This window comes from Ailuropoda melanoleuca, chromosome 1, assembly GCF_002007445.2.
Source record: "Ailuropoda melanoleuca isolate Jingjing chromosome 1, ASM200744v2, whole genome shotgun sequence".
NCBI classification, from domain to species: domain Eukaryota; kingdom Metazoa; phylum Chordata; class Mammalia; order Carnivora; family Ursidae; genus Ailuropoda; species Ailuropoda melanoleuca.
Genome location: NC_048218.1, coordinates 138,370,600 through 138,384,102, shown reverse-complemented (window position 1 = coordinate 138,384,102; position 13,503 = coordinate 138,370,600). Strand labels below are relative to the sequence as shown.

The 13,503-nt window shown below is 36.7% G+C and overlaps 2 protein-coding genes across 6 annotated transcripts in view; one reads left to right on the top strand and one right to left on the bottom strand.

Moving 5' to 3' along the window:
* Positions 1 to 12,026, top strand: part of SLC25A40 (solute carrier family 25 member 40) — a 69,649-nt gene extending 57,623 nt beyond the window's left edge. Inside the window, exon 13 of one of the 2 annotated variants that reach the window (XR_004627450.1) lies at positions 11,658 to 12,026. The gene's annotated coding sequence lies outside the window, so the exon portion shown is untranslated. Of the gene's footprint in view, positions 1 to 8,529; positions 8,590 to 11,657 lie in introns of those variants that run through there. The other variant, XR_004627451.1, reaches the window with a different exon arrangement.
* Positions 168 to 13,503, bottom strand: part of RUNDC3B (RUN domain containing 3B) — a 126,503-nt gene continuing 113,167 nt past the window's right edge. For all 4 annotated transcript variants that reach the window (XM_034667382.1, XM_034667397.1, XM_034667389.1 and 1 more), the window contains 2 exons: positions 12,020 to 12,141; positions 168 to 977 (listed from right to left, as the gene is read on the bottom strand). In XM_034667382.1, coding sequence (XP_034523273.1) covers positions 832 to 977; positions 12,020 to 12,141 — 268 coding nt within the window. In that variant the 3' untranslated portion in view covers positions 168 to 831. The remainder of the gene's footprint in view (positions 978 to 12,019; positions 12,142 to 13,503) is intronic.

The following is a 13,503-nucleotide window of genomic DNA, read 5'->3' as shown; positions in this document are numbered from 1 at the left end:
CTACTGATCCTTATTTGAAGGTTCTCAAATCCTTAAATGAACTCAGAATCTTTCCTAATAAAATACTTTTCAATATCTCTTCTGCATTTTTAAATGTTTCCAACTACTGAGGAATATTTGATATTTTAAAATAAATTTTAAATAAAATAAAAGAAAATCCTGGGAAAACAATTTATTCATTTTACCAAAATGGTGTAAAATACTTTCCCTATGACCCTGACAAATTTAGTAATGGCCTAAAGACATATTCCTACAAAATTTATAAAATGTTAATGGAATGTTGTACCAAATGATAACTGTTAAAGAAAAACTGAGTAAGCCACTATGAAACCAGCTGAGAACCGCCTCCTTCTGTGAAAAACAAGGCATTTAAACATCAGAACCTAGGAAGAAATGAATGAAAAATGAAATTGTCATTTTTAGAAAATAATCACTGAATAAAAGAGTAAAAGAAAATACTTAGCTTATGTCTCTGGAATAAAACCTTGAATTCAGCCTCTGGCAATTATGGTACATTTAAATACATGAAAATCAGCTGAATAATAAATATACATCACAATTTGCAATGGACTATTAATTTAGAGGATATTTGAAAGTTTTTTAAGCCTATTTATTTTTAAACTTCCTCAGTGACAAATATAAGAATCTTAAAATGGCAGGATCATTTTCACTCAGAAGGGCACATGGAGTGGACTGAATTCTCTAATTGAAGCAATAGAATTCCAGACATGTGCCCGAACAATATAAAATCCCAAAGGTTTTCCCAGCAGTCAAACTTATGTAAATAGAACATTTGCAACATAAAAACTTCTGGCTTTGACATAAAATTTTTCAGGATGGAGTTAGGCCTGGACTCGTCATCTCTGTTGTGGGACTTGCAAGGTAGTCATTAGATTTGAGACTTGTTAGAGATTTGTAACTCGCCACTGATGTTAGAGAGCCACAGAGACCGAGTAATGAGGGAGTGTCTTCTTTACCTGAAAGTTAAGATCAAGTAACAAATATTTAATTGCCCTTGAAGAATGATACCAAAAGATGCTATAAAACTAAAACCATAACTTTACAAAATACTGCTAACATACCTAATTATATATTTCCGTAGCTTCAGTGTCACCCTTCAAAAAACATTACCAGAGGATGATGCGTGCTCCTCATAACATTTCTAGATATGGAAGTTTGAGATACCGTGTTTTAGGGCAAAAATTAAAACTTTACCTATTTTTCCAGAGTATGTTCGTGTTCAGTTAGTAAAGGATAAGGAACTAAAAGTGCCAATGCCCAGGCCATGGAAATCCCAGGAAGTCCATATGTGGGTTAAGTAACGCAGCAGAAGCCAAGCTGCTTCAGTTCAGGAGGAGGGCTGCTTTGGGGGGGGCTGTGACACTTAATGATCAGACATTTCTTCGGCTTCTACCTTGCATCAGGAACTTTGTCATGTCCTGCACTTCGGTAGGCCCATGAAGGAAGACTGGCAGATCTGTTTTCAAAGCTGGGGAACATAAGTTCTTTCCAGAGCTGGTTAGGTTTGCAAATACCAGCTGGAAGTGGCTGGTTTGAGGCTGTGAAGGGCTGAGGTCTTTGAAAAATAGCAGGTTTCCAAAGTAGATAAAAAGTTCAAGTTTTACTTACACAGATATAGAAGTATAAACTGAACCAGATAGCAGGTGTTTCTGAATGCTATCTATTGTTTCAAATGGCCCCTCTAACATGTTCCTATAGTCCTTTGACCTCTAACCCACCTAGTTATACTGTGTGGTAATTGTGGGGCTCTCTTCTAAACTATACACTGAGAAAGGACATGGAATTTGCTGTGTTCATGATTATATTCCTGGTGCCTAGCACACAGGAGATGCTCATTAAATAATTATATAATTAACGAGTCATGATTCAGTAAGAACTGTACTGGGACCCAAGAGAGCTCCCATGTCCCTTTTAGCTGTATGACCTTAGGAAGCATCTTTTCTAAGCCTATTCTTCCCTTTGTAAAATACTAAAGATGATCAGCTATGTTAACTTCATAGTTTTGCTGACAAGTATGATACAGGAAAATGTAACAATGTTAGAAAAAGATAGGGAAGAGTAATTGTTAAATTCCAGTTTAAAATGTTTATCATGTTATTTTGGGGTCAAAACATTTAGATGTTTCAAGGACCCTTTTAATGTTTAAGCTTAGAGACCCATTTCAGGCCAGAATCACCTTTCTGGAGTTCTTGTTAATGCTCCTGGAACTCAACTGCTTTGGAGTCTCCAAATTTCTACTTTAAGTGTACAATTCAGTGGCGTTAATTATATCCATAGTATTATGCAACCATCACCATTATTTCCAAAAATTTTCATCACCCCAAACAAATTTTCTACCCGTTTAAGCAATAACTATCCATTATCCCCTTATCCCCCATCTCTGGAAACTCTAATCTACTTTCTGTCAATGAATCTGCCTACCATACATCGTTCTTACAAGTAGAATCATAGAATATTTGCCCTTTGTGTCTGTCTTCATTTTCCTTAGCATATTTTCTAGGGTTCATCCAGGTTGTATGTTATCAGAACTTCATTCCTTTTTTATGGCTGCATAGTATCCCACTGTATGTCTACACTACTTTTTGTTTATCCATTCATCCATGTGGATACTTGGGTTCTGTCTATGTTTTGAGTACTCTAAATAATGCTGCTGCAAACATTGATTGGCACACAAGTATCTGAGTCCTGTTTGCAATTCTCTGGGAATATATACTTAGAGATCATTTTTTTAAATAAAGATTATCATACAGTAATGCAAAAGACAAAGCCATCTAAATGTCTAACAGTTACACGAAGAGGTACCATAGAGCTGTAAAAGAATCAGAAGGATCTCTATGTACCGCTAGGTAGTGACTACCAGGATATCTAGAAATTTCGCTGTCAAGTGAAAAAAGGAAAGTGCAGAATAGGGTATAGCATGTTGCCTTTTATCCAGAAGAGGGGGACAAATTATTTGAGTTTACTTATATTTAAAAAATACATAATTCAAAAACTAATAAAACTGGTTAACTGAAAGAGGAAGTGAACAGAATTGAGATGAACTTTAAGCACAGTAATTTGACTCTGGCATATATTCTCAAGATAAAATAATTAGAAACCCTAAGCTATTTTAAGTTATATTTTAGTAATAATACACTGTTATTTTGAAATTAATATAGTAGGAAAAAGTAAATAAATAATTATGTTCATATAAATTAGGAATCAGTATTGTCATCATATCAAAATATAAAATCAAGTACACAGAAACCATGAGTCTTAAATTTGAATTGTAAAATGAATTTAAAGTATATTTTTCTTTAAAAAAATTTCCTAACTCTTCCATGGGCTAGAAACAATGACCATTCCAGTAACAAGAGGCACCCCATAAGCTTAAATTACGTTCTCTAACATTTCCCAGTATAAGGAAGTTAGACTTCTTGAAGAAATAGCTGATCCTGGGTGTGGGCATGAAATATAACCCAAAGTAACCCAAAACATCTTTTGTACCACAAAACAAAGAAGCTATGACAGACTAATGGCGTGGCAAAAGGACACAGGAGTCATCTTTAAGGGTCTTTCAATGTTCAAAAAGAACAGGGACCGCCTGATAAGATGTGCTGACAAAGACGCATTATTTACATACTGTGGATATGTTTAACCTGAATATGAATAACAAGACAAATATAAATTTTTGGACGTTTAACGAAACAACTGGCTTGGGCTCTTCAAATACATAAATCTATATGAGAGAAAAAGGAAAGTATTCTGCTAGATGAAAGGACCCCAGAGAGATTGAAAAGCAAATGCAATATGTGATCCTTGACTGGATCCTGAACAAACAAAAAAGGCTTTTAAATTTTACTGGACAAGCTGAGATATGAATATTAACAAATTACCAGGTAATACTGTAGTGACGTTAAATTTCCTAAGGGTCATATAGTCTGGCTTTGTAAGAAGACATCCTTATCCCTAGGAGATACATGCTGTTGTATTTACAGATGAAGTTTACGTTCAGATGGTTGAGCCCAACAGTTAAGGCAGATATATGAATAAATGAAGGGAGCGTGTGCCTGCAAGAGCAAGACAATGCAAGTGGCAAAATGGTTAACAGTTGGTGTATAGTGGTAAAGCATACAGGGGTGTTCATTCTTCTGTTCTTTCAACTTTTCTGTAGGTTTGAAATTATCCCAAAAAAGTTGAGTGGGGGAAGAAGACAAAGGTCCAGGAAAGTCCTCAGTTGTGCCTCAAAGAAACACACCATACAGCAGAGCTGAGGGGGGCATATCCAGGAAAGCATTGGGGGTTGGGGGTGGGTCTACCTACAAAAGTCAGTCTTCAAAGACACAAAGCCAGCCTCTGAAAATACTGATGCCGTGTTTGTGAAACACGGTGGGCAGTGTGGGACCCTCAAGGAAGCCAAGAGAGACTTCACTGTAAGCCTTCATTTAAATATAAAAGGGGAAGATGTGCAGAAGAATCCAAGATGGTTATGTTGTGATTATGCCATGCAACTATAAAAGGAAATAAAATATAAAAAGGAAATAAGCAAAAGGAAATAGGTGTTAAGGCAGAGAATGAGAGGTTATTCCAAAATATTCTTGAATATTGTGATGTCAGCAGTAACTCACACATGTATGCGTATATGTAAACACAATTATCACAACGGATTAAAAAATAAGTATGTTAAAATCGGTATTGATATTTTAAAATCAATTTTTTGATAAAGGACCAAAGAACTAGTCAAGGTTAACTAAAACTTTTTAGCTTAGATAAATGGAAAAGTGGTAGTTCCTAGCAGAAGCAAATTCGTCATAAGCAGCAAATAGATTTTTTTTTAAAGATTTATTTATTTGAGAGAGAGAGACAGGACGAGTGGGGTGAGAGGGAGAAGCTGGCTCTCCACTGAGCAGGGAGCCCAATGCAGGACTCAGTCCCAGAACCCTGAGATCATGACCTGAGCAGAAGCAGATGCTAAACCAACTGATCTACCCAGGCACCCTCAGATTTTCATTTTATAGCAAGAAAGATGTGTTTTGTTTTAAATTTATTGACATAGAGTCTGGACTCTGCAAGTCTTCAGATGGTACTGCTACAAACGTTACTAAGTTAGAAGTCATTCGTTCAGCACAATGCCAGACATCATGATAAAAATAAAAAGTCAAGAACTACTTCTTGCCTGTAGGGAACTTAATGTAAAGTAGAAACAGACACAAACAGAAAATTATTATAAAGTGCAGTAAGAATAAGTAAAGGTGAGATCACCAACCCTATAAGGAAGTCTGAATGGGAAGGAAGGGGTCAATGAGGAAACGAAGAGGCGGTAAATTGTATCCGAATTTTAAGGAATGACTACAGAGACTCCTTAGCCACTAGCATAAACCCATAAACATAGGGAAAATGTTCTATTAACCTGTTATGTAAGCAACATGTTACCTTCTTTGTGATCAAAGGTCAAGAAAAGGGGTGGTCCTCATTTTGTGCAATAAAATTTCAAACTACTGGAACCAGTGTGTGGTAGTTGTACCTGGCAAAGAGGGAGTTACTATGAGTTGTTTTTGCATGTACATGTATGAACTTGGTCACAGGTGTCCATATTGATATCTCTTTAACTGAGTTACTTATATATTATACTGCTTAAAATGCCTTCAAAAATTATAATTTTCCTTTAAAATTAGTAGTTGCTTGTTCATAGAAAAGCATGAAAACAGATAGTAGGATGTAAGTTTCACTGAAGCAAACACCCATTACAAGGATTACTGCAATTCACACCTCCTGGTAAAACACACAAAGCACTTAGGCAAAACCCTTCAAGTAGAGGGAGCTTGGCAACATATGCAAAAGGACTGCTTATCACATGCCAAGTGTGCAAATGGAGGCAGAAGACATTCCTCACACTAGATAAAAGAAATTTTAAAGCAACAAGCAATTGGTGTGACTGATTAACCATGCAGGATTTCTGTTAAGATGTGAAACCTCAATTTGTCATGGAATTCCTGTGGCCTTTGAAGAGAAGCTGTTTAGCTTCTAGATGTGTTTGATCTAATTGAGGAAGAAACTGTAAGTTAGGCAAATAAGAAAGTGCTCACATAAAAATGTGCGGGATACTCGGTAACTTGAGAGAAAATCCCTGTATCAGTGGAGGATTGTTTTAGGAAATGGTTCACTGTTGGCACAGAGAATGATACTGTGAGCAGACACAGCCAATGTCTTTTGATTAAATGATTCAGAAGAGACTGCCTGTGAATATGAACTTCTTTACAACTGAATTCACTTTTATTTTCCTTCTTACAGATAAGAGGATTGGCATTATTTTTTTAAACCTATGTAATAAAAGCAGCAATGAATGACTGGAAAAGGAAATTAAGAAAACAATTCCATTAATAAGAGAATCTAAAAGAATAAAATACTTAAGAATAAATTCAAATACAGACGTGCAAGAGTTGTACATTGACGACTACAAACTAGTGTTGAAAAAAATTCAAGGTTGAAATAAGTGGGGATACATCCCATTTTTCCGTGGATTAGAGGACAATATTGTTAAGATGGCATTATTTCCTAATTAATCTACAGATCCGGTGTAATCCCCATCAAAATTCTAACTTCCCTTTTTCAGAAATGACAAGTTGATTCTAAAATTCATATGGAAATTCAGTGGAGCCTGAACAGCCAAAACAATCTTGAAAAAGAACAAAGTTGTCCTGATTCCAAACTTAACTATAAAGCAAGACAGTGTGCTACTGCAGTGTGGGTAATGCAGCACTGGTACAGGCATACAGACGAACCAAACAGAAATGAGACTCACCCATACAGGTATGGGTAATGCATTTCAACAAGAGTTCTAGGACCAGTCAATTCAGCAAAGAATAGTTTTTTCAACAAATGGTCCGGGGCAACTGAATATCTACTTGCAAAAGAATCAAGTTGGATGATTAGCTCACGCCATAAACAAAAACTTAGAATAGATCAAAGACTTAAATGTAAGATCTAGATCTATAAAACTCTGAAAAAGAAACATAGGAGTAAATCTGCATGCCCTTGGATTAGGCAATGGTTTCTTAGATGTGACACCAAAAGCACAAGCAACCACAAGAAAAACTAGTTAAATGGGACCTTGTCAAAATTAAAAATTTGTGAGTCAAGGAACACTAGCAAGCAAGTGGAAAGATGTTCCTCAGAATGGAAAATATATTTGCGAATCCTACATCTGTTAAGGGTCTACTATCCAAAATATACTATTGCAACTCAAAAATAAAAAGGCAATGCAATTTTTAAATAGAGAAGTCGAACGGACATTTATCTGAAGATGATATACAAATAGCCGATAAGCACATGAAAAGATGTTCAACATTATACTCAGGACAATGCAAATCAAAACCACAAATTCCATTTCTCACCACTAGGATGGTATAATTAAAAAGACCATCAATAACAAATATTGGTGAAGGTGTGGAGAAAATGAAACCCCCATACAGTGCTGGTGGGACTATAAAATGGTACAATCACTTTGGAAAAAGTTCCTCAAGTGGTTAAACATGCTCCAGCCAATTCCATTCCTAGTTATATACCCAAGAGAAATAAAAATATATGTTCACACAAAAACCTGTACATGAATGCTCATAGCAGCATTATTCCTAACAGCCCCAAAGTGCAAACTATCCAAATGTCCAAATGATGAATGGATTAACAAACGGTGGTACATCCATACAATGGAACATTATTGGTGCATAAAAGGGAATGAAGCACTGATACTTGCTGCAAAATGGACAAACTGAAAATACAATGCTAAGTCAGAGAACCTAGACAAGGGGTGCCTGGGTGGCCCAGTCAGTTAAGCTTCTGACTCTATCTCAGCTCAGGTCTTGGTCTCAGGGTCATGAGTTCAAGCCCCTCATTAGGCTCCATGCTCAGCATTGCACAATATTGTACATATACTAAACACCACTGAAGTGTACACTTTACAACTGGTATGTTATGTGAATTATAATAAAGTCTAAAGGATCTTTTTTTCTTTTAGAGAGAGAGAGAGTGAGTGTGTGTGTGTGTGTGTGCGCGCGCAAGTGGGGGAAGGGGCAGAGGGACAGCGAGAAAGAGCATCCCAAGCAGACTGTGCTGACCGTGGAACCCAATACAGGCCTCGATCCCATGACCCTGAGACCACAACCTGAGCCGAAATCAAGAGTCAGGCACCCAACAGACTGATCTACTCGGGCGCCCCAAGGATCTTTTCCAAATAAATATAAAAAATGCTAAGAGATATATAAACAATGTGTTATGATTTAATTGTTGTTTTTTTTCTTTTTTGGGGGGTGGCTACACAAAATAATGGTGTATTTTAAAACCCAAGGCATCCTAAATTTGCTGAAATATGGGAAGCTACTAGTAGTCACTAGCATACTGTCACATATGAAGGGCTTAATAAAGCCTTGAAAAAAATGACAACTTCTCACCCTTTTCTAGCAACAATTATGGTGCCATTTTATCTTCTGATATTTTCTTTTTAAGACAAATTTTATTTATTTATTTATTTAGAGAGTGCACATGCACAAGTGGGGGAAGGGAAGAGGAAGAGAGAGAATCTCCAGCAGACTCCCTGCTGAGTGCGGAGCCCAATGTGGGTCTCAGACCCATGACCCTGAAATCATGACCTGAGCCGAATTCAAGAGTGCGATGCTTAACTGACTGAACCAACCAGGTGCCCCTAAATTTCATCTGCTTTGCTTGACTTCTAATTCAAACACTTTCTGACTCATTTTACTACTTTCTTCATTGCATTTTCATTCTCTTGGTTGCTTTCCTGCCTTTTTCCAATGTTCTATATTAAGTTGTCTTTCAAATCTATTCTTTAAACGGCTTATTCTTTAATATTTTCTTCTGATATAATTTTGCCTTTTCCTCCATTTCTTTCTAGAATGTAATCAACTATCAATTCATTTCTTCCTGTTTCTTAAAAATTTCTTTTTTTCTTTTTTTTTAAGAGAGAGAACACAAGCTGGGAGGCGGGGGGTGGGGGGTCAGGGGAGAGGAGGGTGAGAGAGAATCTCCAGCAGACTCCCTGCAGAGCGTGGAGCTGCATGCGGGGCTTGATCTCAGGCACATTGTCAGCCTTGTCAATTTGTAGATTTCAGTCTTTCAGGCACCCCTCTTCAACATTTCTGTTCCTAGTTTCCGATTTCTAATTTAAAATGGTACCATATCTTTAAATGATTGTTTGAGGATACTTCAAAAATCATACGGTTATACTACAGTTTTTTTCCTGCTCCATTACTGTTTTTCTGGGGGAGGTTTTCATCAGAATTTCTTTTTCTCAACTTAGGTGATTTTTTGAAAGAATAGTAATTTTGTACACATAGGAGGGCTAGCTTATTTGGCTGGTTTGTGAAATTTTTAACACAAGGGCACTCTCTTGTATCAGCGTATCAAAGTATGGTTTCCTTACCGTATGACTTTTATGGGAGGGCAGAAAGGATGTTACGGGTGGAAAGAATGTGTGTCCTTCAAGTTTTAAAAAATTTTCTTTAGTGGGGCACCTAGGTGGCTTGGTCAGTTAAGTATCTGACTCTTGATTTTGGCTCAGGTCATGATCTCAGGTCGTGATCTCAGGGTCATTAGACTGAGCCTCGCCCTGGGCTCTGCACTCAGGGTGGGGTCTACTTGAAATTCTCTCTCTCCCTCTACCCCTCCCCTCCCCTCCCAAATAAATAAATCAATCTTTACAAAATACAATAAAATAAAAAATTTTCTTTAGCTTTACACTATCCTAAATATATTACAGCTCTTTTTTGTTGCTGGGTTTCAGTTGATGTATTTTTTGGTAAATATTTTTTTTTGATCATTTTATTAGCTCTTTGGGTAGGGAAATTCTGTAAGTAATACTTAATCTGCTAATTAACCTTGAATTCTTAAAGCCAATACTTCTCTCCCTCCCTCTCTCTGTGTATTCACACACTTTATTTTTTAAAGTAGTTTGAGGTCCACAGCAAAATTGAGCAGAATATGCCAAGATTTTCTGTCTCTCTGTACAGAGCCTCCTCATTCTGAACATCCGCCACCAGAGTGGTACACTGGTTACACCTGATAAACCTACACGAACACATCATCATCAACCAGGGTTCACAGTTTACACTGGAGTTCACTCTTGGTGCTGTACATTCTCTGGGTTAGACAAATTTATAATGACAGGAACCCACCATTTCAGTATCATACAGAATAGTTTCACTGCCCTAAAAATTCTCTATGCTTCACTCTTCTATATATTTGCTTTTATAATATAAAAATTACCCATTATCAATCTTGACCTCTTACTATTAATATGCCCATAAGGATAAACTGATTTAAATCCTAAATAAATGTGTCTTTTACATAGAGAGTCATCACAAATAATTCTACTCAGAGAATGGATTAATTTTTAAAATATACATATTCTAAATTATGACAGTGAATTCAGTTTACTCTCTTCCATCTACATTCGTGCCAGTAGGATACTCTATTTTGCTATCTTTATTATCCACATCATCAAGAAAAGATTCATTTTTAGTCAGTATACACTATTTACTAAACTATTAAAATAGACTTAAGGCCCTCTGAGAATGTTTCAACACCTACCTTAAAAGAAGCAAAAAATTCTGCTTAACATAATTTCCCATTGCCTGAGCCTTCTTGTTAATTGAATTTTTACTTTATACTATCTGTACCTTGTTCCTCACATTCTGTGACATTCATTCATTATATACTTATTCTATCAACCAATATTTAATAATTGTCTATAATGTGACATGCTCTGGTAATATACTGGTGGAAAATATGGACAAGATTCCCTACCCTCACAAAGCATACATTTTAGTGGGAGTTGGGACAAGAATCATAACAGAGGGCAATGTGATGGAGTGCCTGGGGTGGGGTGGACATGATGTGGAGATGATGGTTATTTAAGGTATGGCAGCCAATGAACACTTCTTTAAAGAGATATTCCAATAGAGACCTGATAAAGAGGTTACCATTCAAAGACCTTAAGAAAGAAGTTTCAGGACACTAGGAAAAGCAAGTGCAAAGATAGCTAAGGTAGGAGCCAACCTGAAGGAACAGCTAGGAGGTCAGTTTGCTCAGGTGCAGGGAGCAAGCAAAAGAATGGTATAAGGTGAGGCAGAAGCTGGCAAGGACACGGTCACGTAGGAGGCCATGATAAGCAGTCTGGAAGAGCAGAATCTAGTGATGCATGTGGTGGTGCCATTTACTGCAGGGGAGAAGACGGGAGAAACTGGAGACCCAGAGGAGTGCAGGTCCCCCAGCGGCAGGGAACTCTTCCCCACCCCCCACCTCACACACACTGGCACACGGAGAACTGGGACACAGAGATAAAAGACGGGAGCACCCTATCATACCAGCACCACTCGTCCAACCCAGAATGCTGGAGTCACAGCCCGAGCCTGTGCTGGGGGCAGAACAGAAAGTAACTCTCAACCAGCTAAGCTACTAAAGTTTATAAAGCACAGGCTGAGTCTTAGAAAATGAAATATGATCACTGAAAACGGCCTGCAAAGTTTCAGAATTGAACCAAGATGATGTTCAGGAAGACGCGACACAAGGGAAAGAGGGGTGGACAGAGCACAGCTGAAAGCAGGAACAGAAAAAACTAAAACTCTTTCGTATCTGTTCCCCAGGTTTTCAGAGTACTCAAGAAATGAGGGACCAAAAGTGACTCAAGATGAGGAAGTGTCAGCTGTATTGAAGCTGCTGAGAAGTTTAACAGAATGAAGACCGAGAAGGGACTTTTGAACTGCAGTTCAGCAGTGGTGCAGCACCTTGATAAAAGTCCTCTCAGTACGTGGGAGAGACACAGAGAGCCCAAACGGCAAGGGTTAAAAACAAACAAACAAACAAAAGCAGACCTTTTTTAATCCTAATGCAGCTTCATTCTTAGCATGCCTCACACAAGTGTCAACTGCTGTTCTTCACCATTCTGCAACCAAAGCATACACAGCGCAGGAAAACGTAATTTCCAAATCCATTTTGTTTTTCTTACCTTCGCTGATTAAATTTAATGTGTCTTGTTTCCCATCTCCTTCTTGTGACTGACCTGGATCCAGTGACGTCTGAGAAAGGCTGACTTCAGCTGATAACTGGTCAAGACTTTGATAACTTTTTCTGTAAAACAAGGGTGAAATACTACTTGGATTTCTTCTCACAAAAAAGAATTTCTAGAGATATTCTTTAATGATTTGCTTCAATTTATTGAATTTTGGTTTACTTCTCCCCAGTTCTTCCCCTAAACTCTCTCTATTGTGGCTGCAATATGATCTCCATTATACTTTTCCCTCCACCCTCTCTGGAGGTCTGTGTGTTTATTAAAAAAGAAAAAGAATTTAATTTAAATCCTTACACCAATTTTTGATTATTTAGCTAGTGAGAAAATGGGGACCTTCTGATTGTTATCAATTTTCAAAGGAGCAGAAAATCCACAGATTATTCTTAAAGCAGAAACCAAAATGATAAACTTAATAATGACCTAGTATCTCCCAGGCACTTGAAAAATTTTCAATGTCTTGATATTTTTACAGGCGGTTTTTACATAACAATAATTACAAATTATTATCACAAATTCCTGTGATTTAGAAGTTTAAAAATGCTGGATAATAAAACAGCTGTTTCTGTTAATACACTATAAAGATAATTAACCTCCTTCCGTCATGTATTTGCTACTGTGAGCTCAATTTCCATTAAACAAATTAATGAGAAAGGAATTATAGTAGAGGAGAAATTCAGTTATAAATGGAAAGTTAATAAGGTTTATTATTAAACCTTCCTCATATTTGTTTTGTCAGGATAAAAACAACACAAAAAATGTATGCAGCTTTGGTGTTATTGACATTTCAAGGAAGAGAATGGAATTCATTATTATTTCCAAATACATGTGATCCAGGAGAAAGAATATGCTTTTCAGCTTTAACATCTATTTCCCAAGGTAGCCAAACCCTAACTAATTTCTTAGAATTTTCATGTATTCTATGATAACATTACAGGAAAGTATATGTAATTTAAGTGATCTATTCCAGAGCTATTCTATATTCATACACACACAGAGTAAACTTATGAATTTATTGAAAGTATATATGTTATGTATGAGGGGATATATACAACAGTATCTAATTGTTTTTTTCATCTAAGAAATGAAGGATGAGATGATGGAATAACTTTACTAGTTTACAATGTAGGCAGTGTTCTCACTTTATAACATGATGACTTTTCAAATGTCAAGTATAAGAGTTCTTAGTTATATTTTTAAGTAGCAGAAAATTCTATTAGGAAACTTCTGATAATTATTACAATAGATGAAACATATATAAGCTATACAACATGTAATAAAGAAGGATACCCAGTATTTACATAATGTTTACCAAATGCTAGGTACTGTCCCTACACACTTTATATATATTAACTTATTTAATCTTCACAACTACCCTAAGAGGTTGGAATTACTACTATTCCCATTTTATAGTGGAGTACAAT